The sequence below is a fragment of the Tiliqua scincoides genome, chromosome 3, assembly GCF_035046505.1.
Source record: "Tiliqua scincoides isolate rTilSci1 chromosome 3, rTilSci1.hap2, whole genome shotgun sequence".
In the NCBI taxonomy this organism is placed as follows: Eukaryota; Metazoa; Chordata; class Lepidosauria; order Squamata; family Scincidae; genus Tiliqua; species Tiliqua scincoides.
The window spans coordinates 174,417,266-174,441,486 of record NC_089823.1 but is presented as its reverse complement, the minus strand read 5'-3'; the positions used below and the strand labels follow the sequence as shown (position 1 = coordinate 174,441,486).

The window sequence follows — 24,221 nt, the reverse complement described above, 5'->3', positions numbered from 1 at the left end:
TACAGTCTCTGTTTCCACTCCTGGTTTTTATTTGCATGAAGCTTAGTGGAAGCGACAGCTGCCACAGAACTGTAATACTAATGATCTTTTTGAATATTTCTTTTTGATTAGAAGCTGCATTACATAGAACTAGGTCACCCAAGAATTTATATTGTTTAAATACCTGCAACTGGAAGTGTGAACAAATTCCATTTGAAAAAAAAAATTGTATTTTGAAATGAGGTGGTGTGAAAGTCCTTTCTGTAGTACAGGGGGGCCCCACATCAGCGGATCCTGTATCCATGGATTCACTTATCTGCGGATCGAATCCTCAGCTCCCCCGCATGCCCCCTCCAGAGCCGAGAGAAGCTCCACTCCTCTCGCCTCTGGAAAGTCATCTGAGCTCAGCAAGACTCCATGGCTTCTGAGAGAAAAAAACACATGACTTCAGGTTTAAAAAAAAGAAAGAAAGAAAAGGAGTGACATTTTTAATGCATTATAAGGCATTGGGAGGCCCAAGAAAGCCCTCAGGGGTCCCCTTGGCACTGGAAGTTGGGGGGAGGTGGCATTTGCCCATATCAGCGGTTTCAATTAACCATGGGGGATTCCAGAACAGAACCTCTACGGATACGAGGGCATGCTTGTATCTGTATTGGTTTATTCATACGTGAATAAGAAGTGACTTCACAGGGCAGGACTCTTCCACATGTATCACAGATGATTTCAGGATGATTTTGTTCATCGCCATTGCCAAAGCCCTATCTCTGCTGGATGGTGCAGTGCATTTTGCTTTCAGAGTTATAGACAGGTTAGAATACGGCTTGCATTGGCTGAGGATATTTTTGAGGAATAATTTTGGAAAGGATTCTTATCGAAACGTTCCTATGATAGAACTTCAGTCTTCTTAAACATAATGAACCCAGCAATTGCGTACTCACAAATTCATTTTGAATAATTATGGCAAGATTGTCTTGCAGGTTCATGGAGTGAGGAAGCAGCTGGTGGTGGTTTTTCAGATGGATGAATGGGGGGCAGTCACTTGACAAATGGCATCATAATTGGCTCTTTGTGTGAAGCTGGCTAGAGTCTAGGCAGTACATCCCCTTCCCTCTGCCTGCCAACCTAAGTTCAGAGGCAAAACCGAGACAGTTGTTAATGGGATATTTATGTTTTGGTCCACTTCATGGGTTTGCCAATCAGGTCCTATCCAGAAAACAGGCCTGGCAGCTTATAAAACATGGGCAGTTGATGCTCAGGCATTATATTCCTGGCAAAGAGACACTGCCTCTCACCCAGTTCTTAGCAAGTTTGCTGTGGGGGCAACTGGATGGTTTTTGAAGAGAGCTATTCCTAATCTGCATTGCCTTATGGTTGGAGAGGGGCAGATGCTACAGTTACAGATGTTTTCTGTAACTAAAATATCATCTACATCTTAGTTGGTTTGCTTTTTTCTACTTCTTAGAATGGGCCAGGATATCTTAGAGACCACCTACTCCCGTACAATCCGGCTCGCCATCTCAGGTCATCAGAGAAGGCCTTTTTGCAAGTGCCGCCACCCAAGGAGGTCCGGGGGGTGGCTGCAAGAAATAGGGCCTTCTCGGTAGTGGCACCAACATTATGGAACTCCCTTCCCCTTGACTTGAGAATGGCTCCCTCTCTTGAGAGCTTTCGGCGAGGCCTGAAAACACTGTTGTTTAAACAAGCCTTCTGATTTCTGGCCTTCTTAACTTTTTATACATCTTTTAGTTTTACAGGCTTGTTTCCTCGGTGATCTGCTCTTTTACTCTTTTAATCTGACTACTGTTTTTATGGCCCTGTAGTGTGTTTTTAAATGTTTTTATCTGTCTGTATTAATGTTTTTTAAATTTTATTGTTTTTAATATGTTGTTAGCCGCCCTGGGTCCCGTTAGGGAGAAGGGCGGGATAAAAATAAAGTTTTATTATTATTATTATTATTATTATTCTTAGAATTTCTTATTAAGCAATTGTTGTGGGCATCTCCAGCTTTTCCCTTTTCTAATTTATTCCAGGAAACTGTCATTATCAAGTACAATCCTGGAGCCATAAGATACATGTCTTGGAGTGCTTCACCATAGAGTTTTAATTTGTTTTATAATGACTTTTTCAGATTACATATCCGTGTGTGTGTCTGTGTCTTTTAGGATTAAACATTCTTGGGAGAGCAGTTCCTATTACGCTATTAGTGTGAAAACTGAATTCACCTATTTTTGGGTCCTTTGTTTAATTCAGCATATGCCTGCTTGTGTTGCTATGGATTTATGATGGTTTAAACTTTAGACCGTGTCTATTTGCAGGGGAAACTACCAGTCCTCCTTCTTGGACGTTCGTCTGAGTTGCGGCCTGGTGAATTTGTGGTTGCAATTGGAAGTCCATTCTCTCTTCAAAATACAGTGACTACTGGGATTGTCAGCACCACCCAGCGTGGAGGCAAGGAACTGGGGCTTAGAAACTCTGATATGGACTACATTCAGACAGATGCAATTATCAATGTAGGTGACTTTTCATAAAGCTCTTGAATTTATGCTTCTGAAATATGTTGCATCCAAGGATTCTATTTCTGTTCCCCCAGATATGAAGTTATTGCATTAACATTTGTTAAAATGATTTCCTATACCTTGGAACATGGGCAGCAGCCATTCTGCACTAATCTTTAGGTTTGTTCTTTATGGAGACACAGTCAAGTATTTCATCATAAATAGTTGACTTAGAATTATTAGATGTACGCTATGTTTTTCAGACATCTTTAAAGATGCAAAAGAAGCAAAATGTTGTCTGTTTAGAATCAAGTTAAGGAGTTGTCACTTCCAGTGCTTCTTCTGCTCCACTTGAAGGAGCAGGTAACTGAGACTAAAATCCTAGACTCAATCCTGTCCAACTTTCTAGCGCTGATGCAGCTGCAATGCCACCCCAAGATAAGGAAACAAACATTATCTTACCTTGAGAAGGCTGCCGTCACTGCCCCTCCCCACCTCAGGATGCAGTGCACACCCCGTTGGTATGGCTGCATCAGGAGAGTTGGATAGGATTGGGCCCTTACTTGATAGTAAGCACCATTGAACTGAATGGGACTTTCATCTGAGTAGACATGGGCAGGAGGTCTGGTCTAGAGGGGCAGGAGGTCTGGTCTAGAGGGGCAGGAGGTCTGGTCTAGAGGGTAGAGCCTCCGTCTGCCTGAAGATAACATCCACAAGGTCGCCAGTTCGAGGCCACCAGCACCGTGCGACCTTGAAGCAGCTGACAAGCTGAAGCCGAGCTATTCCATCTGCTCTGAACGTGGGAGGATGGAGGCCAGAATGTAAAGCCAGATAGGATTGAAACACCTGAATGTAGTGGTTCTTGAAAGAGAGAACCTTCTTTCAATTGTAAAAATCCCTATTTAATAAGGGATTTGGATAAGCCTGCCTATGTAAACCGCCTTGAATAAAGTCTTGAATAAAGACCAAGAAAGGCGGTATATAAATACCTGTTATTATTATTATTATTATTAGACATGCATAGGATTGTGCTGTACTCTAGTCTAACTTCTTGGAAATCTACAAAATTAAGGGGAAAAAAACCTTATTTACTTAAGCTTCAGTAGCAAAGTCAGAAATGAAAGAATTTGTGTCTAGCAAGTTCAGTTAAATTGGCAAGGAACTCTACTAAAAGAGCAAACGTTTTAGGGTTCTCTAGGAAGACATCAAGGTTACCAATGGGAATAATACAGTGATATGTCTGTTTCTCAAATAATACCAGGTAAGAGGTCTCATTACTTTATAGACCATTGTAGTGACGAAACAGAATTCCTTAAGTATCTCCACATAAGAGCACTTTATTTTGGCTGCTCTAGTATTTTGTTTGGTCTGTGGTGTGCTTTGGGAAACAACTGTCTTTGAACTGTCTTCTTTCACAAAGTCTTGGCTGTGTGTTTTAGTGTTCCTCCTTCCTCTCATGAGATTGCATGAACCTTAAGCACGTTTTGCAGTTTGTTTCTTATTGTGGTATGTTGACTGGTAAAGAATTTGCTTTAGGCAGTAGTCCTATACACACTTACAGGTGGGACCTCGGTATCTGCTGGGGTTTGATTCTCTAAGTCCCTGCAGGTACCAAAAAACGTGTTAAATAAAAGCATTAAAACAAACAAGCATGAGTCAGTCAGGCAGTCAATGAGAACTGCTGTTTTGCAGCTCACTCTGAGAAAAGTGACCCCTGTCCCTCTACCCTGGCTCCTGGCTGGTAATTAATCACTTCCGCATTCCACTGTTCAGCAAGTCAAGGTGGGAGGAGGGGGTCACTTTTTTTGGAGTGAGCTGCAGAATAGCAGTTCTAATCCTCTGACTTCCTAGAAAAACAAGTTTTAGAAGTTTTGAAAACAAGTTTTTAAAGGGAAATCCCCCCCTTCTCTGGGGATCAGCAGGGTCCTTCTTATGTGCATTGGCTATCAATGTTGAATCTAATCCTTGGATTAAAAAATCATTGTATTAAAAGGTTGAGTCAGTACTTGAGAATAATTCCCATTAAACATAATAGGATTTACTTTGAATAGACATGTTTTACTCTGTATAGAGTTCCATGTACATTGTTAGTACGAAATAAATAAACAAGTTAATATGAAGCCCTTTTCAAGCAACAGCTATATTTCAAAATGGTTGACTTAGTAAGAGTACAATACTAAAACAATTTTCTCTCAATTTACAGTATGGGAACTCTGGGGGACCTTTAGTAAACCTGGTAAGAGTTTCTTTTTCAAAATTCTAATTAGTGTTGTGGATTTTATACATAATTGACTCCCTACCCCATTGGTAGAGTTTATATTAGAAAGCTGAGAAGTGTCTATGCAAACATTATTAATTACTGTTTCTTGCTGACATTGGCAAATCATGTGATGCTCTTGGAATTCAAAAGTTTGGTATTTAAAACGTTTGCTATGTGCACATTTCCAAATGAATGTAATCATAGTGTATTTGCTTACTTTATCTGCAAATGGATATATTCTTTAGATGCTTTTTTAAAAGCCATTTCTGCCCAGTGTTGCATATATGCAACATATATCAAATGTGTACACCTGTGGACTGGGCAGAATGGGTTAAAGAACTGATCTATTAAGCATTTAGAGCCAAATCCTACCAAGTTTTCCAGTGCCAGTGCAGCTGTGCCAATGGGGCGTGCAACTGCATCCTGTGGTGAGGAGGCAGTCACTGAGACCTCCTCAAGGCATGGAAACATTTGTTCCCTTACCTTGAGGCTGCATTACAGCTGCACTGGTGCTGGAAAGTTGGATAGGATTGCACCATTAAGAGGATGCAATATGGAAGCTTGGTGCTCCCTGTTATTTTAGTTCTCTTGTTTTATCTGTGATTCTGTTGGTGCCTTAGCAACGCTAACTTAGTAGATCAGAATTAAACTGTTGTCTGCAGCTAAGCATTATCAAAAGGACCTGAGACTTCTGGTATTTCTTATTCTGTCATGACCAGGGCACTGTGAGCAACACAGAACCTTGTGCTAGACCAGGATTGCGGAGAATTGAACGATAGTATATTGACTAAATCCCATCTGTTGTAAATCTTCACTAAATAATTATATGAAAAGATTCAGGTTTTTCTAACATACTATTTGAAGAGATGGTACAGACATTTCTTAGCACTATCCTACTGATGCCACTGCTGATGCCAAAACGGAACCCTTCCCGGTCTCGATCCTCCCTGCCCCATCATCAATTCTCCCCACTCCTGCCCTGTTCTGCCCCATTCCCAACTCCTGCACAGCCTCACCTGAGGCGACAGGAATCTGGCATCTGTTGTTTTACAGACCTAGCTGCTCACTTCTCCCAGTGGTGGCCAGGATGCACTCTCCAGCAGAGTTGCATTTGTGATGGCAGCAAACACATGTTCAACCAGCATAGCACATGGTTAGGATTGAACTCTGAGTTAGACAGTATGCCCATGCAGGTTACCACTATTAAACTAACTGGAAGCAATTCTAGGTTTCCAGGAAGGGGTCTTTGCCAACTCTGTCTTATGGGCTGAAACCACGTTCTGCACACCCACCATGTGGCTACAGCCCTTGCTTATACCCCAGCTCTGTCTGAAACAGAAGATACCAAGGATAGAATTTGGAACTTTATACATGCAAAGCATGCCTGTATATTATTGAGCTATATTACCTTAATTCCTTTGGCCTCCTTAAAGTTGATCACAAGTCCTTTCACACCATGACAATTATATCCCTAGATATACAAACAACTCCTGGAAGTAAATCTTCTTGGGTGTAGTTACACTCCAACAGCAGAGGTTGTACACAACTTCGACAGTTCCCATGTAAGTATGGTAGGACTTGCCATCTTTATCTGGGCAGCTCATGCTTATTGAATTGTTCACATTACTACAGGACGGTGAAGTGATTGGCATTAATACTCTGAAAGTCACTGCTGGAATCTCCTTTGCAATACCATCAGACAAAATTAAAAAATTCCTCACTGAGTCCCATGACCGACAATCTAAAGGTACTGTATTGTACAGTAGGAAACTGAAAGCCTTTTTACACATTCCATGGGGTTGGTGGTAGCAATCAGGATTGTATCACTTCAGACTATAGGTGGAGTGTTTTTAAAAAAATTCTTCCCCAAGGAATAAACTGCCACATCAGTGAGGGGGTATGCTAAATCTTTTCCCTAACGTTATAGTTTTATGCACTGGCAGTCCAATCCTGTCCAAGGATTACATTACATTGGCAGATCTCACAATCTGCCACCGTAAGCCCAAGACCAGCGACACAAAAACTGTGGCACCGTTGTGTGCTTTGGCACAAATGACTGGACATCCTGCATGCGTGACAGCAGCTCCCAAATGCCCTATTAGGAGCAGGTGAATCAGTGGTGGGGGAGGATTGTGGGGGGTTCAGGGTGGGCAGTCAGCTGGGCGGGAGGTAGCTCTGGGGTGAGAGGGGAAGCATCTTAGCGGCAGGCATACATGGCAGGGGATCCTATCCCCTTCTCCCTTTCCTGAGTCTCTTTTGGGGCATTTGGTGGGGCGCTGTGAGATACAGGAAGCTGGACTAGATGGGCCTATGGCCTGATCCAGTGGGGCTGTTCTTATGTTCTCCTCACTTAATAGAGGGTGTAGCCAGCCTACAGGGTTGTACATAAGAAAAAGTTTTACTCATCTCTCCTAGGCTGTCTGTTTCCTTCCCCAGCATGCAGTGCATGCTCTGTCAGTGCTGCTGTGTGCTACATGCTGGTGGATAATAGTATTGGGCTCTGTCCCAAACATAAGTACTGGTTCCATTCTGGAGGTCTGTCTGGAAGTTGGAACGTACATAGATAGAAACAGCTGTGCAAAAGCACCACAACAGGCAAACTGCACGTGCAGACACACACATCCATAATTTGGACATCTGTAACTCCAACTTTAGTACCTTGGGGAGTCAGTGTATATGCATGGGGTTGCTTCATATAGGGAAATGTTCAAAAATACTGCCTCTTTCTTGCATTCTAATGTGATAGTCCCAAGGTCTATATCACAAGGTCCCAAGGTCCCAAGGTGATAGTCCCAAGGTGATATCACAAGGTCTAATGTGATAGTCCCAAGGTCTACCAGTTCTCTCTACCATAATAAGTGGAAAGTTTCTGTCCAGACAAGAAGAGTTTATCAAAATAAATTTTACTTTTATTCCTCCCTCTTCAAACAGGAAAAGCTGTAACTAAAAAGAAATATATTGGCATACGAATGATGTCTCTTTCTCCTAGGTAAGTTTTCATATTGCCACATTTCCCTTATCAGTGGCTATTTCCCAGTCTCTCCTGAGAATGTGCCTTCTCCGGGCTAAACCTGATGTGATACAAACCTCCGGTTTTGCTTTTGGTTTGTACCAATTAGCAGCCTCATCAGGCTGTACTGAAGATGGGGAAATGGAGCCAGGGAAATGTTTAACTCCTTTTCCCCCTCATTCAACTTGCTGGTGAATAAACTGAATTGGACCAATAGGTCACTTTCCAGTCAGGATTTAATTATAATAATGGAAGATGTTACATATCGCCTCGCCTCTGGAGTGGACTGGGCTTGTGGGTGGTGTTGGCCCTGCAGTGTGGCAAGCAAGGTGGCAACAGTGAGCCCTGGAGCTTTGGACCATCTGCTGGAGGTCCGCCCAGTTGGTCAGGAACTGGCTTGGTCCCCCACAGTCCCAGCACCGGGCTCAGGAACAGGCAAGGTTTACCACTAAGTACCCACTCATGGCTCGCCATGGCTTGCTCTCAGGAGTCTGCAGGCCAATCTCCTCTATCTGGCCTTGCTACTGCCTTCCCAGCAGGCATGAAGGTCTGCCCATGACAGCTCCAAGGCTCCATTTCCCCTGCCAGCCATAGGGGCTGAGGCAGGCTCTCTCCGCCCGCTACTGCAGCTACCCAGCCTGGGGACTTGCTCCTGGGCAGCTCTACTCTCAGGTAGGTCAGGGGAACCCTGACAAATTCATTCACATTGGGGGGGGGGCTTATTTGTTTTTGTGGAACACCCTACACAGCGCTGCAGTTTATATGCTACAGAGGAAGGGCACATAGTTTTCCACTAGTTTCCTGGTAATTGTGGTCATCTTCCTAACAACTGTTGTGGATTCCTGTAGTTGAAATAGAATCTGATAGTCAGAGACAAGCAAAATCTGCTAAAAAAGAAAGAACACACTCTCAGTTGGTGTACTTAAAATGCTGTCCTAAGCTCAACACTCCAAAATATTTCAAGAAATATGAACTTTAAAAAAGAAACTAGTCAGTCTGCAAAATGAACCATTTCTAAAGCAAACTTCAGAAGGCACTGCTATCCAAACTAGGATTTTTCACAATGGTAGCAGCAAAAAATTTTCTTACATTGGACTTTGAAAATCAGAACAGCGGTATTTATCGCTACAGATAAAATAAAGGACTGTTTTATTTTCTGAAAGCCTTTTATATGTTGCTCTTAAGGGCAAAACAGAAGGGTAATTTCTTATTTCATTTGATTGGTTTTCACAGCAAAGCTAAAGAACTGAAAGACCGCCACAAAGACTTCCCTGATGTTACTTCTGGAGCCTACATTATTGAAGTAATTCATGATACTCCAGCTGAAGCGTAAGTTGAGGGGCTCTTCTTGTCTAAATCTCACACATGTTAACAACTAATGGGCCTGTGGTCATTCTGTGTAATGACAAAGGAGTTAGCTTTTTATATTTACTTATTGAGAGCCCAATCCTATGCAAGTCTTCTCAGAAGTAAGTCCTTTGGGGGCTTACCCCCAGGTAAGTCTGGATAGGATTGCAGCCCTAGTGTTGTAGTATAAATGCTGAATAATAAGAGTGGAAAAATTCTTACTCACTGCCATACTGGTGTTCATTCTGAGCATCATAAAATGCCAGGTCCTCTCAATAATTAGTGGATTCTAAAAAAGATCTATTCTGAAAGAAATGCTTGTGTAAGTCATTTTTCTTTTCATGAGAAGCTTGTGCTTGCTTTGTGGCTATATAAACTGATTCTATTTAGAGGTTGAATCATGTCTCATCTTGTTAGCTGATTTGGTGTTTCCATAACTGAGAGCCAGAATTTGTCTACAAGACGGGACAAGAAGATACAGGGGGTGAAAGGCCATATCCTTCCCATTTGCCTCAGCGCCAGTAGTGACTGCTGCCAGTTCTGTTGCAACAGCTTCTTCCTGCTTGATGTATAGATTTGCTCTTCTTGAGGAAGGACGTTTGATTTCTGTATTAAAAATGAATGCTTATAGGGTGAGGGGAGAGAAGAGAAGAGATGGGTGCTGTTTCTCCTAGTAATCATTTAAGTTTTACTTGATGGTAAAGCTAGAAAGTAAAATGAAACAAAGTTAAGTAAGATCTTTATGAATAAATAAAAGGAATGGGTGGTGGTGGATGACTCCTGAACTGAGATATACACTCCTTGAAAGTTTCCAATTTAGCCTAAATATCAAGAACCTTCCCTAAAATGTCCTTTTATTGAAAGGGGCTCAGTGAACATAGAAAGGGGCTCAGTGTCGTGTTCTTGTCAAGCAACCATTGTGGTGTTCTTATTGTGGACAGAGTTGCGTAGAGTTGAGAGCTTGTTGCTAGAGGCAAAAAAAATTACCATTCTTGTGGCTGTTGGTAACATTTTTCTCTCTGTATTTCAGTGGGGGCCTGAAAGAAAATGATGTGATTATAAGCATCAACGGACAACCAATACACTCAGCCAGTGATGTCAGTGACATTATTAAAAAGGACAATACGCTCAGCATGGTAGTACGTAGGGGCAATGAAGATATTATAATAACAGTGATACCTGAAGAAATTGACCCTTAAGTAGAAACATGAGCTGGACTTCATGTTTTCTCTTAAGAGCAAACAGAGGACTGTTTATATTGTCTCTGTGCTGGTACAGGAAACAGTAGACTTTTGACCAACCATCCACGTATTCAGTGGAACTGTCTTGGCCAATAAAAGTAATGTTCATATAGGTTTGAGGCACAAAACCTAACCAATCCAGATGATACTTCTGCTATCCTTTATGTATGCAATGTATTCTCTACTGGCTGCTCCAACTGTTACTATACTTCAAGGTCTACATCCAGTTCCTTCCCTGTGGAAAACCTGTCACTACTTTGAATCAAGACTTCTTGAAAGTCAGACCACAGCTAGTCAGACCACAGCTATTCTATGCACTACTGCAGTATTCAATCTACCTACAGCTTAGTTCTGCCTGAAAGGAAAACAGATTGTTAATAAGTATGATAGCTGGCTAACATGTTTGGAAATAAAAGTTGACTTATACAAACAAAACCCAGAAAGCCTTTCCTGACTGAATCCATGCTGTACTTTTTAATACTGTATTTTCCTAGTGTAATTAAAATAATTCTAACAGTATCTCTGTGTTTTCTGTCATGAAAATTTATTTAAAGGACTTTAATTTTCTGCATGTTGTCAGTGCCACCTTGTTCCAATACAACTACTACTTTATCTCACTACTTATTGTGATAGATATAAACAGCTTGCATATTATAATTCACTTCTCTTCACTATACTGGAAGATGTGTGTGTTAAACACTAACTTTCTGAAGCCACTTTATTGAGAAGTACCTCCTGACATTATCCTATACAGGTGGGCATTGCTTAACAACCTTCCACTTTGATGGTAGTCAAAGCACAACAAAGAGGCTCAGCAGAGTGTCTATTTCCACAACAAAGAGGCTCTATCTCCAGTTGCCTGTGCAGCTAACTAGTTTCTGGCATGTTAAGGTTAAATTTTGTATAGGATGGTTGGTGTAGGGTCCCTGCTTTGTCCCAATGTGAGCAGGTTGCAAGAAAAACAGCAAAGACAGCAGAGTACTTTCAGCAGATGTATTTGAGCAAGGGATATCACAAGTAGAGTAGTCAGTAAACAGTCCCAAGAGTCAACACGAAGAGCAGTCAGTCCAAATATAACAAATCCAAATCAGTTTCCAACAATACACAGTCAAAGGTTCAGTCCATAAGTCAGTAATAACATATACATACAGTATCCAGCCTCCTCAGTTATCTCCATCAACTCCCTTACTGCTGCACTGGAAGCTCCAGCAGACTAACCTTATGTAGTCAGCTTAGCCAATCAGTGCTGGCTTGGTCACACCCAGGGTGTGTCAGTCCCAGGTGCCTGCTGATTCTGCTGACTCAGCAATCTACACCTGCTCCCTGAACCAACTTGTAAGCTGTGGTTCTGCTTCCCTCAGAACACAAAACTAACATTCTCCTCCTTGGTTCAGGTCATCTATCATACTCAGACCCTTAGTCCCAGCATCTCACAGTTTTCTAGATGCTTATTAGTTCCTTGCACTTTAGTCAGTGCGTCCGCCACGTCCTGGCTTGACTCACAGTATGTCAGGCTGATTAAACCATCAGACACACATTGCTTCACGTTTTGGAAGCGTACATCTGTGTGTTTGGACCTCCCTCTCACACCAGGTGTCATAGCCATCTGGATGGCTGCCTGATTATCCTCCATTACTGTAATTGGTTTAGGTACCTGTATGCCAAGATCTAACATTAACTGGTTGTACCAAATAAGCTCCGAACACATCAAACTCAGCGCAGCAAATTCTGATTCACATGTGGATAGCGACACATGTCTTTGCTTTACAGTCTTCCATCCCACTAAGGCTCCTGCCAGAAATAGTGTCATGCCTGAGGTTGACTTCCTTGTCTCGGTGTCTGAGGCAAAATTTGCATCCACATATGCTGTAAGACTCAGACCACCCTTAGGTTCAAGGTACAAGGACAAGTCTATTGTTTGTTTTAAATACCTCAGGACACGTTTGGCGGCCAGCCAGTGTTTCTGTTTGGGTTGGCTTGATGCTCTGGCCAATAAATTACAAGCCGTTGCTATGTCCGGTCTACTCCACTGGCTAATGTACATTAAACTTCCCAGTAAGGATTTATACATATTGGTGTCAAACATGGGACTGGGCGATTCATCCTTCTCGAAGTCAGTCTCCATAGGCATCTTCACCCCATTGCACTGCTCCATGTTAAACTTTCTTAGCAAGGTGGCTATTTTGCCTCTTTGTGATATTTTGTAGCCATTTAATACTTTGGTAATATCCAATCCAACATAATTGTGTATTTCCCCCAAGTCACGCAATGTAAACCTTTTTCGCAATGCTTCTATAAGAACATCTGCTTGTTCTGCATTCTTACATAGTATTGCAAGGTCATCAACAAAACATAGCACATTAACATATAGGCTCTTTTTAAGTAGCCAGTATCCTTTATCAGTTTCAGCAGTCCCCAAAGTTTTCCTCATGTAAACAGTGTGTCTAAGTGGCGCATGTAAATATGCGGTCTTAATATCTAAATGCCTAATCTTATACCCTTCCTTCGCTGCTAACACCAGCGCACTATACAAGGAACAATTTCTGAGAGTGGGTGCGAACAGTTCATCATAATCTGACGCATCCTGTCCAAATCCTTGTGCGACTAGTCTGGCCTTACATTTTGTCTGATTATTTGCATCCCTCTTCACCTTGAATACCCAATTGCCTTTTCCCCTTGTGGGAGATAGGTTTCCGCATACACATTTAAATCATGCATAGATTTTAACTCAGCATTGATAGCTTCCTTCCATGCTGTTTGTTCACTTAAAGGCATGTTCTTTATAGCGTCATATGAGGAAGGTTCAATGGATACTTGACAGATAGTCCCTGGTTTGAACCGATCAGGTTCCCTATGTTCTCTGGTGGATCTACGGGGTATACTGACATCCTCATCAGTCACAACAGTAGGTTCTGGGTCTGGTATCTCAGTCTCAGGTTCTGGCTGCAATCCTTTTTCATCCATATCAGGGAATGTCTCCTCATCCCTAGGCTCCTCCTTCAGCATAGGAGGTAGTCTTTTAGGCGATTTCTGTTTTACAGGGACAGATTTCTTTGATTGTAATCCATTGTAATCTGCCATTGGGTAGGATGTGGCAACACATGGCCCCAAACGTTCCCACCCTGTAGTGTCCTCTAAGAATTTTGCACTTGCACTAATAACAAGGTCCTTTGAGTGCAAGTACCCAAATCTGTACGCATTGTGGTTCGCTTCATACCCAAGGAAGTGCATCTTCCTGCTTTTCTGTTGTCCTTTACGCCTTTGTGTCTTAGGAATGTGTACATATGCAGGGACACCAAACACATGTACATAGTCCAGAGAGGGTGTTTTCCCATGCCATATCTTATATGGTATCTGTCCTGCGCCAGAATGCCAGATCACATTTAAAGTATGCGAAGCACACATCATTGCCTCGCCCCAATATTTAAATGGTAGTCCACTGTCTTTAAGCATACAGAATGCCATATTCTGCAAAGTTTGGCCCCTTCTTTCACATTGGGCATTGTGTTGAGGTCGGTAAGGTGCCGACATGCGGTGCTCGATGCCATTTTCTTTCAGCAATCTTTCAAACCTTTGGTTCACAAATTCATCTCCCCGGTCAGTTATGATGCATTTGGGTAGCCTGCCTGTCTTCCTCTACAAACTTCAGCCAGTATTCCACTGTCTGGCTGGTCTGTGCTTTTGTGCCCATCAGATAACAAAATCCAAAATGAGAATGGTGATCCTCGATGGACAACTCAAACCTAGCTCCTCCCATACTGGGAGAGAATGGCCCAGTTAAGTCCATGAATATTAGGTCTAGCACCTCTTTGGTAATGTAATTTCCAGGCTTCCTGGTGGGTGTAGCTTTGGACTTGATAGCCTTACGTACTTCACAATCCAAGTACAAGCCGCATGATCTCAACGTAACCCCTTCTGATTGTTCTACTGTCCTTTTAAGGGCTGGGAAACAAGCATGTCCCAATTTGCGGTGTAACTTATGGATACAATGTGAGTGTGCTGCTTGGTTAGTCAACACTGACCCCACAGTTTCTTTTGAAGTCAAGTATAACAAATACAATTCACCACGTAATTTAGCAGTTGCTACGTGCTCAGCATTCTTCATTATTTCACACTCCTCCGTATGGAATTGCAGGGTGTAGCCCTGCCTTGTCATCGCAGCAACAGATAGGAGGTTGTAGGTCAGGTTTGGTACATATACCATTTCAAGGGCTCTGTGCAGTACTGGCAAAAGGACGTTTCCCTTTCCACACACACTGGCAGTGACTCCATCTGCTAGTGTGACACATTGGTTTGTTGTCGGCTCGAATGATTGAAACAGTCTCATCATTGCAAATGTTTGCCGTAGCCCCACTGTCAATAACAAAGTAGTTTCCACATTCCTTTGTTTTTCCGGTGACAGTCAAATTCACCCCTCCTCCTTTGCCATAACGGAGGGGTTTCTTCCCCCCCCCCTTTAGACCGACAGTCTTTGATTAAGTGGGAAGGGCTTTGGCAGTGATAGCATTTTTTCACAACAGAGTAAGCTTTTGCAGAGTCAAGGTCACTTACTCTTTCCACAGGTTCTTTCCCTCTTTGCAGGGCTGAGGAATTCTGCTTATGATCTCTAAGCACTTTGTTGTCCTTTCTCCTCCTTTCCTCATCAAGGAGTCGACTTGTCAGGCTGGCAATTGTTAGTTCTGCTTGGGGTACTACTTCCAAATTTGCCACAAACTGGTCATAGCTTTCATCGAGGGAGCAGAGAATTATGTACACCTGCTGCAGTTCAGTAAAATTTAGTTCCTTTTCCTGGAGTTCCCCCAGAGTCCGTTTCATAAACTCTAGGTGAGTCAGTATGTTCCCTCCTGGCTGGAGGCGTGTCCGTAGCAATTTTTGCATGAGATGTATCTGCGCATAGATGGCTCTGAGTGCCTCCCAACATTCTTTCACCGAGATAAGTCCGTCAATGTGGACTAGCTGCTGGTCCTCCAAGGTCAAGCCAATTATACACAATGCTCTTTCATTTTCCCTTTGGTAAGTTTGTATTAGTTCTGCGTCGTCCTCCTCATTGAGGACTGCCAAGTCTGGCGGATTAACCACCACATTCCACAGAGCCTCTCGCTTTAGCAACAACGAGACTTTACGAGACCAAGTGGCATAATTATGTCCGTTCAACTGGGTTATCAGGAACCCTGAGGCTGCAACTGTGCTCATCTCCATGCTCTTTATCTTTTCAGTCACCTGTAGCTTTAACAGTAACAACAGTAGCTCTTGTAGCTCTTGTAGAGTGCCAGAACACAACAAAGGCTCTCGATTAGGCTAAATGTTCGCTTAACAACCCAATCACATAACAGGGATTGGAGAAATATCCAATCCCTTGGATATTGGGATTGGAGAAACAGGGATTGTAGAAACAGGGATTTACAAATATCCATGCATCCATTATGTATCCAGCCATCCATTAAGTGATGCACACCTCTACTGAGGCCAATGTGAATTGCCTCATGCTGCAATTTACAAAGATGAAGGCAGACAAAGTAGAGCTTGCGTTTTCACTGCCATGAGATGATTTTTGTTCTGGATTTTTTCAGACTGAATTTAACTGTCAAGCCAACCACTGACTCTGATTTTGACAACAGTATCACAAGACCATCAGATGACTGCTGTGTATGCATAGATTGACCTTAGCATTTAAATGAGTGCTTGACTGATTGCTCATTCCGAACAAATGCCCACTCATGTGACAATTCAGTCAATGCATATGAACAAGCTTCCAAAGTCAATGCCCTGAATTTCAAGCACTGCATTTTTGTTGTATCAATACACAGTTTACAGTGATGGTCCTTCACACCCAGTATCCTATGTGACTGACTTGCCTGTGTGCAGTGGCTCTGCAAACAAATGGAAACTTCCATCTTTGTAGCATGCGAGAGCCTTCTTAATACAGCAGCACATTTGATTGCTCTTACAAGTTGGTGCTTTTCCCATCCAGCCAGTACATGCCAAACAACTGGATTCTATTGCTGCGGGCATCCTTCCACCTAACTTAGTTTGCATTTGCCCTGATTAAATTGGATCTTATTTCTTTGATGAGTAATAGCACAGCTGCAAGGACCCTATTTCGTCTAGGTCAGAAGCTTGCTTTTTAGCACCTAATTAATTCGCCCCTCAAACTGTCAGTCCCTGGCATGACTCAGTAGGGTTACTAATTATAACAGGAATCTTCTTTCATAGTTCATTTTTCCAAGGCCATATGCTATTACATTGTGAGGCATTTGACATGGGAATTATGGAAATGATATCTGTTACAATGTTGCATTGTTGTTCTCTGCATGGTGCTACACACTTAGCAACCTACAATTCATTTTATTGATGTAGGCTGGAAAAGGCAAAGAGGAGAGCCTTTTATTGGTGGATCATATAGTCCCAGGAACAGTTCGTGCCAAAAAAATGCCCCAAATGTTGCTAAATATCTTCCATTTGTTTTCTAATGGAATCACTCTAATCACTAGGGCTGGTCCTTGACTTTCCCTTAGTCGGCACAGTTCCAGCTGCTATCTTTCTTTTTCTTCTGCTCCCTGCATTTGCAGAACAGATGAAAAGCTGAAACATGGATGAGAAGGAAAGTAGTAGGCTTAGAACCCTGGAGGTGCAGCAGTGGAGACAGATCAAAATGGGCAAGTCTGCCTCAAGGACTATCCCTGCTAATTGCAGAAGTAGTGCAATAATTATTTATTAACAAGCAATAATATAATGATTTAACAAATGATTAATTTAATAATAAATAGTAATTGCATCTACGGTGGAAGATCATGGTTCATACAGTGGCAATATTCTAGGGCAGGGGTCTCCAAACCTCGGCCCAGAGCAAACCTCTTTCCAGCCCGTGGCCAACCTCTTGTCCCTGAAAGCCTCTGGCCCACTCAACAGAACGTGACCAGAACTGTGCTCTGATTGTGTCTGGAGGGTGTTCTGAGGGCCAGAGAGGTTGAATGAATGAGCACATTCATTCATTTATTCACTCATCTAAGCTCCATCTCTAATTTATTTATTTAACTTTTATTTTTCAAATTTTTTTTCCGGCCGTCCACACCATGCCCGATATTTGATGTGGCCTTCTGGCCAACAAGTTTGGAGACCCCTGTACAAGGGCAACAACAATCATTTTCCTTGGCCAGGATAATTTATACTTTTGTTCATGGCCACGTTCATGGATCTTGGATTTTACCCTTTTTGTACCCTGCCGCCACTGGATTTCTATAGCGCAGTGTTTTTCAAACTGTGGGTCGGGACCCACTAGGTGGGTCATGAGCCAACTTCAGGTGGGTTCCCATTCATTTAAATATTTTATTTTTAATATATTAGACTTGATGCTACTACGGTATGTGACTGCATTTGAGGAGATGTGACAGATCTGTACTTTGAACTGGCTACTATGAAGATGCTTTTGACTGCTGTGTCAGTGTGGGTAGGATTACAGCCTAGGATTGTTAAAATTTTTCCTGCTTGATCATGTCACTTCTGATCATGACATCACTTCTGGTGGTTCCAGAAAGATTATCATTCTAAAAAGTGGGTTCTGGTGCTAAAAGTGTGAGAACCACTGCTATAGCGGTTTGACTTTTTCTGACTTGAGAAAAAAGGGGATCACATGTATTTTGCACAAAGGGTGGGGAAGGCATTGAGGGAAAGATGAAGGTAAAAGTGGAATTGCAAGTAGGGAGATCATGTATGCTTGTAGATACTGGTTTATAATGACACCTAGTGGACAGTAGGTAGTGTTCCATCAGTTGTGCATGAACAGTAATTTGACAGCGTCAGAAATGCATGAACATTCTGAGTTACATAGCTGAAATTTAGAGAGCAGTTACCTCTTAATTCTTCTAAATGAAGAAATGTGCCATTTTACATTTGTGTCTTTAGGTAACTGATAGAAATGATAGATGTGATACATACGTGACTGCAAAAACAAGTGTCCTTTAAAAGAAATTTATCTCAGCATGTGTTTTCATAGGCAAGAGCTCAGATGCAGATCTGGTTATGCATCAGATGAAGCAGGCTCTTGGCCATGAAATTTCATGAAAAAATAAATCCATTATTCCTTAAAGAATCTCAGAACTCACTTGTTTATGTACCAATGGACTTGTAATGCTAGTCAAGCCTGCTTGTTTAAATCTGCAGTCTACATAGCATGCAAGAACTGTTTCTCCCCAGCAGCCATTTTCCTCCTCTGTGTGTGTGTGAGTGTGAGTGTGAGTGTGAGTGTGAGTGTGAGTGTGAGTGTGAGTGAGAGAGAGAGAGAGATGTATCAGGAGAAAAATGCCTGGGGAGAAGTCACTTCAAGGGGAGGCTTCTGTGTTCCCTCTCATCCATGTTCTATTTTAAATCATGTCCCCATCCCACTACTCTGCTAGAACAGCAGTGATCCAGTTAAAGCACTTCAGTCTGCCACCATCTGCCTGCCATACCCCTGAGAAGAGCAACTTGCTGACTGCATTCTGCTTGACTGAGCAAGGTTTCTGTACTTTCCAATTCTGTTGTATATGTGGGTTGGTAACTGGAAGAAAATGCTAAATTTTATCTTAGTGTAAACAAGTAGGCATGAAAAATCCTAATTACCTGAGCACATGATGCTGGCATCTTCAGCTGGTCGGCAGCCATGTACACCCCAGCCCAAGTGTTTGCACTGCCACAGATGAGATTCAGTGCCTGTGCACTCCACATTAGAAAGCAAGATATTTCCAGCACCTTCACCAAAATGAGCCTCTCCTGGGGCTGAAAGAGCATTTCCACATCCAAGTTCTTTGCAACCAACCTGTGCATCATTCATATCCCAATAATCATCGCAAACTGTTCCCCAAGTGCCATTGTAATAAACCTCAATGCGCCCCTCACAATGGTTCTCTGAATTGACCAGCCTCAGGTTGAAAACTGGAACAAAACATGCCATGTTAGTCTTAGGTGGTGCACAATCACATATTAAACTAGGTTCATAGGTTCACTCTAGAAAGGAAGAGAAACTTAGAATAGGCTTTTCAATGCATTATTCATCTTGCAGTCTGATGGTTTTTCTAGAAGGCCGAGTAATTTTTAGATGGCTGAAATATGCCCAAGTAAGCCCAGTGTTTGTTGTGGGTTAAGTACTTACCTAGTCTTACAGGAATCATCCAAGTGCCTGTTTGAGGATACAGTGAGACGGATAAATATCTTCAATCCCTGGCACTGCATTCACAGACCCAATACAGTGCTCGTACCTGCTCTACCCATCCATTCAGTCACACATGCATATAGTATAATGTATGCTGTTTATTGTCATTGCAAAGTTCTCAGTTGTACAGGGAAGTTTATTTTCAGGACAGGATGTCTGGAAGTCACTACAGAATGTGTCAGGACTTCTACAGGTGTGTGCCATATAGGAACAACTTGAAGCAGAAAAGCTGGGAGGGAATGTTGGTAATGGGAATCAAGGAGATGGAAGAATAGTGGGCTGAGGATGCTTTGGGCAAGATGGGGAGAGGAGCAAGAACATTGTTGGGAAGTGAGCGGCAGAAAATGTGGGAATGTCTAAGGCAGGTGTCTTTCACAGGAGTGCTTCTGCCATTGATTTTATTTTTGAGGCTCAGGCCTGCACAGTTTTAATAATAGTCAAGGCTAGGCATCCTAGATCAGGGGTGTCCAAAGTTTTTGGCAAGAGGGCCACATCATCTCTCTGACACAGTAAGGGGGCGAGGAAAAAAAGAATCAGTATACATTTAAAATTTGAATAAATTTAGATACGTTTACATAAATGTATATATTAAAGATGAACTTATATGAATGAATGAAGGTTTTGCAATAGCTCAAGGCCTATAAAAGGCCTTGCACAAAGCAAGGCTGGCCTTTCCTTTGCTGCTGCTACTGCATCACAGATGTGAAACAGCAAGCAGTGGAGAGAGCCCTCATCCCACAGCTCACATGAGAGGCCAAACAGTTGCCCTCACACTAAGAGCAGTTGCATCAGGCCAGTGTGGGCTCCAGCAAATTGCTTTGGAGGGCCAAAGGCTCATTGGATACTGGGAGCTCCCTGAGGGTCGCATTGGGAGTCCTTGAGGGCTGAAAGTGGCCCCAGGGCCAGGGTTTGGGCACCCCTGTCCTAGATTAAGTAAATCCTGCTGAGATTGTCAAACTTTGGCCAACCCCTTCCCCCAATTTTCAGTGAACCTGTTAACATAAGAACATAAGAACAGCCCCACTGGATCAGGCCATAGGCCCATCTAGTCCAGCTTCCTGTATCTCACAGCGGCCCACCAAATGCCCCAGGGAGCACACCAGATAACAAGAGACCTCATCCTGGTGCCCTCCCCTACATCTGGCATTCTGACTTAACCCATTTCTAAAATCAGGAGGTTGCGCATACAGGCCATGGCTTGTACCCCGTAATGGATTTTTCCTCCAGAAACTTGTCCAATCCCCTTTTAAAGGCGTCCAGGTCAGATGCCATCACCACATCCTGCGGCAAGGAGTTCCACAGACCGACCACACGCTGAGTAGAGAAATATTTTCTTTTGTCTGTCCTAACCCGCCCAACACTCAATTTTAGTGGATGTCCCCTGGTTCTGGTGTTATGTGAGAGTGTAAAGAGCATCTCTCTATCCACTTTATCCTTCCCATGCATAATTTTGTATGTCTCAATCATGTCCCTCCCCAAGCGTCTCTTTTCTAGACTGAAGAGACCCAAACGCTGTAGCCTTTCCTCATAAGGAAGGTGTCCCAGCCCAGTAATCGTCTTAGTCGCTCTCTTTTGCACCTTTTCCATTTCCACTATGTCTTTTTTGAGATGCGGCGACCAGAACTGGACGCAATACTCCAGGTGTGGCCTTACCATCAATTTGTACAACGGCAATATAATATTAGCCGTTTTGTTCTCAATACCTTTTCTAATGATCCCAAGCATAGAATTGGCCTTCTTCACTGCCGCCGCACATTGGGTCGACACTTTCATCGACCTGTCCACCACCACCCCAAGATCTCTCTCCTGATCTGTCACAGACAGTTCAGAACCCTTTAGCCTATACGTGAAGTTTTGATTTTTTGCCCCAATGTGCATGACTTTACACTTACTGACATTGAAGCGCATCTGCCTTTTGCTGCCCATTCTGCCAGTTTGGAGAGTTCCTTCTGGAGCTCCTCACAATCAAAATATATCTCCACAAGGGGGTGCTCAAATGTCAAGACTTCTAGAGCAAGCCTATGCATTCCGAAGACTTAAAAATAATGACCAGAAGGTAAAACTCCATTGAACACAGTGAGACTTACTTCTCAGTAACCATGCTGAACTGTACTTGACTATACATGGTTTATTGAAAGTGAGAAAAACTGAAATCAATGGTTCCATTTCCAAGTACAGCAACAGATATTCACATGGAGAAGATGAAGAGACTTCACAAAGATCCCACTCACTTTCAGGTATTTTAAAATTTAAAATAAGCCCACAGATTTTTGATTTAGCCTTTTTAATGCCTCCAGCCCTGACTTTATTTCCAATCAGCAAGGCGGTTTCACAAGTGATGCCAAAAGCAAATATTATTATTATTCAGTATTGGCAACCTTCAGTCTCGAAAGACTATGGTATCGCACTCTGAATGGTCGTTCTGGCACAGCGTCTAGTGTGGCTGAAAAGGCCAATCCGGGAGTGACAATCCCTTCCACACTGGGAGCAAGTGCAGTCTGTCCCTGGTCTGTCTCCCTGGCTATGGGCCTTCCTTCTTTGCCTCTTTGCCTCAGACTGTTGGCAAAGTGTCTCTTCAAACTGGGAAAGGCCATGCTGCACAGCCTGCCTCCAAGCGGGCCGCTCAGAGGCCAGGGTTTCCCACTTGTTGAGGTCCATCCCTAAGGCCTTCAGATCCCTCTTGCAGATGTCCTTGTATCGCAGCTGTGGTCTACCTGTAGGGTGCTTTCCTTGCACGAGTTCTCCATAGAGGAGATCCTTTGGGATCCGGCCATCATCCATTCTCACGATATGACCGAGCCAACGCAGGCGTCTCTGTTTCAGCAGTGAATACATGCTAGGGATTCCAGCACGTTCTAGGACTGTGTTGTTTGGAACTTTGTCCTGCCAGATGATGCTGAGGATGCGTCAGAGGCAGCGCATGTGGAAAGCGCTCAGTTTCCTCTCCTGTTGTGAGCGAAGAGTCCATGACTCGCTGCAGTACAGAAGTGTACTCAGGACGCAAGCTCTGTAGACCTGGATCTTGGTATGTTCCGTCAGCTTCTTGTTGGACCAGACTCTCTTTGTGAGTCTGGAAAATGTGGTAGCTGCTTTACCGATGCGCTTGTTTAGCTCGGTATCGAGAGAAAGAGTGTCGGAGATCGTTGAGCCAAGGTACACAAAGTCATGGACAAGCTATTGTTCATGCTTCTTCTTGTACAGCTCTTGTACAGCTCTTGTACAGCTATTATTATTATTTTATTAATTTATATCCCACCTTTATGCCCAAAGGGCACACAAGGTGGCTTACAGCAATTAAAAATACAACATTAAAAACAATAATTAAAACAATTTAACAATAATTAAAAATCTAAACAATAAACCCCGTGGATCCTCATATAAAAACAAAGAAAAGCCAGCCAGCCTGTCAACAATTAAAAGCTTTTTGAAATAAAAAGGTCTTCAGTGCACGCCGAAATGTTAGCAAAGAGGGAGCAGTTCTCAATTCTAAGGGGAGGGTATTCCACAGTTTGGGGGCCACCACCGAGAAGGCCCTCTTCCTGGCCGCCGCCCCTCTCACCTCTCTTGGTGGCGGCACAGTCAAAAGGGCCCCCCAGATGATCTAAGAGCCCTGGCAGGATTGTAAGGAAGGAGGCAGTCCCTCAAATACCCCGGACCCGAGCCGTAAAGGGCTTTAAAGGTCAAAACTAGCACCGAATTGGGCCCGGAACAGAACCGGCAGCCAGTGTAGCCGCCAAAGCAATGGCTCAACAGAGTCAAACCGACATGCTCCAGCCACCACACGAGTAGCCACGTTCTGTACTAGTTGTAATTTCCAGACAGCCCCACGTAGAGCACATTGCAATAATCTAATCTAGATGTCACTAGGGCATGGGTTACTGTGGCCAGGTCCACGCAGCTCAGGTACGGTCGCAGCTGGCGAATCAGCCAAAGCTGAGCAAAGGCTCCCCTGGCCACCGCCGCCACCTGGGACTTCAGGTGCAGCTGTGGATCCAGGAGAACCCCCAAGCTGTGGACCTGCTCTTTCAGAGGGAGTGCAACCCCATTCAGAGCAGGACAATAGTCCAGTACCCGAGCTGTGGATTTCCGAACCAAGAGCACCTCTGCCTTATCCAGATTTAATTTCAGCTTGTTCGCCCACATCTAGCCCCTAACCGCCTCCAGACAGCGATCCAGGACCCCAACTGCCTCCTCAGAATCAGGGGGAAAGGAGAGATAAAGCTGGGTGTCATCAGCATACTGATGGCAACCCACTCCAAATCCCCAGATGACCTCTTCCAGTGGCTTCATGTAGATGTTAAAAAGCATGGGGGATAAGATGGAACCCTGCGGCACCCCAACCTAAGAGGTCGGGGTGCTGAACAGGCACCCCCCAGCACCACCTTCTGGGATCTGTCAGCCAGGAAGGAGCGGAACCACTTCAAAACAGTGCCTCCAAGCCCCAACCCGGTGAGCCGACCCAGAAGGACACCATGGTCGATGGTGTCAAAAGCTGCCGAGAGGTCCAGCAGGACTAACAGGGTTGCACTCCCCCTGTCCATCCCCGGCGAAGGTCATCCACCAAGGCGACCAAGGCAGTCTCCATCCTGAACCCCAGCCTGAGGCCAGATTGGAATGGGTCCAGATAATCTGTTTCCCACAGTACCCTCTGAAGCTGGGATGCCACCACCTGCTCAATCACCTTGCCCAGGAATGGAATATT

The 24,221-nt window shown here is 43.5% G+C and overlaps 1 protein-coding gene across 1 annotated transcript in view; it reads left to right on the top strand.

Moving 5' to 3' along the window:
* The window catches only part of HTRA1 (HtrA serine peptidase 1), a 59,204-nt gene extending 48,353 nt beyond the window's left edge, over positions 1-10,851 (top strand). The window contains exons 4-9 of the mRNA XM_066619965.1: positions 2,295-2,489; positions 4,678-4,710; positions 6,367-6,481; positions 7,666-7,723; positions 8,978-9,073; positions 10,122-10,851. Coding sequence (XP_066476062.1) covers positions 2,295-2,489; positions 4,678-4,710; positions 6,367-6,481; positions 7,666-7,723; positions 8,978-9,073; positions 10,122-10,290 — 666 coding nt within the window. The 3' untranslated portion in view covers positions 10,291-10,851. The remainder of the gene's footprint in view (positions 1-2,294; positions 2,490-4,677; positions 4,711-6,366; positions 6,482-7,665; positions 7,724-8,977; positions 9,074-10,121) is intronic.
* The last annotated feature ends 13,370 nt before the right edge of the window (positions 10,852-24,221 follow it).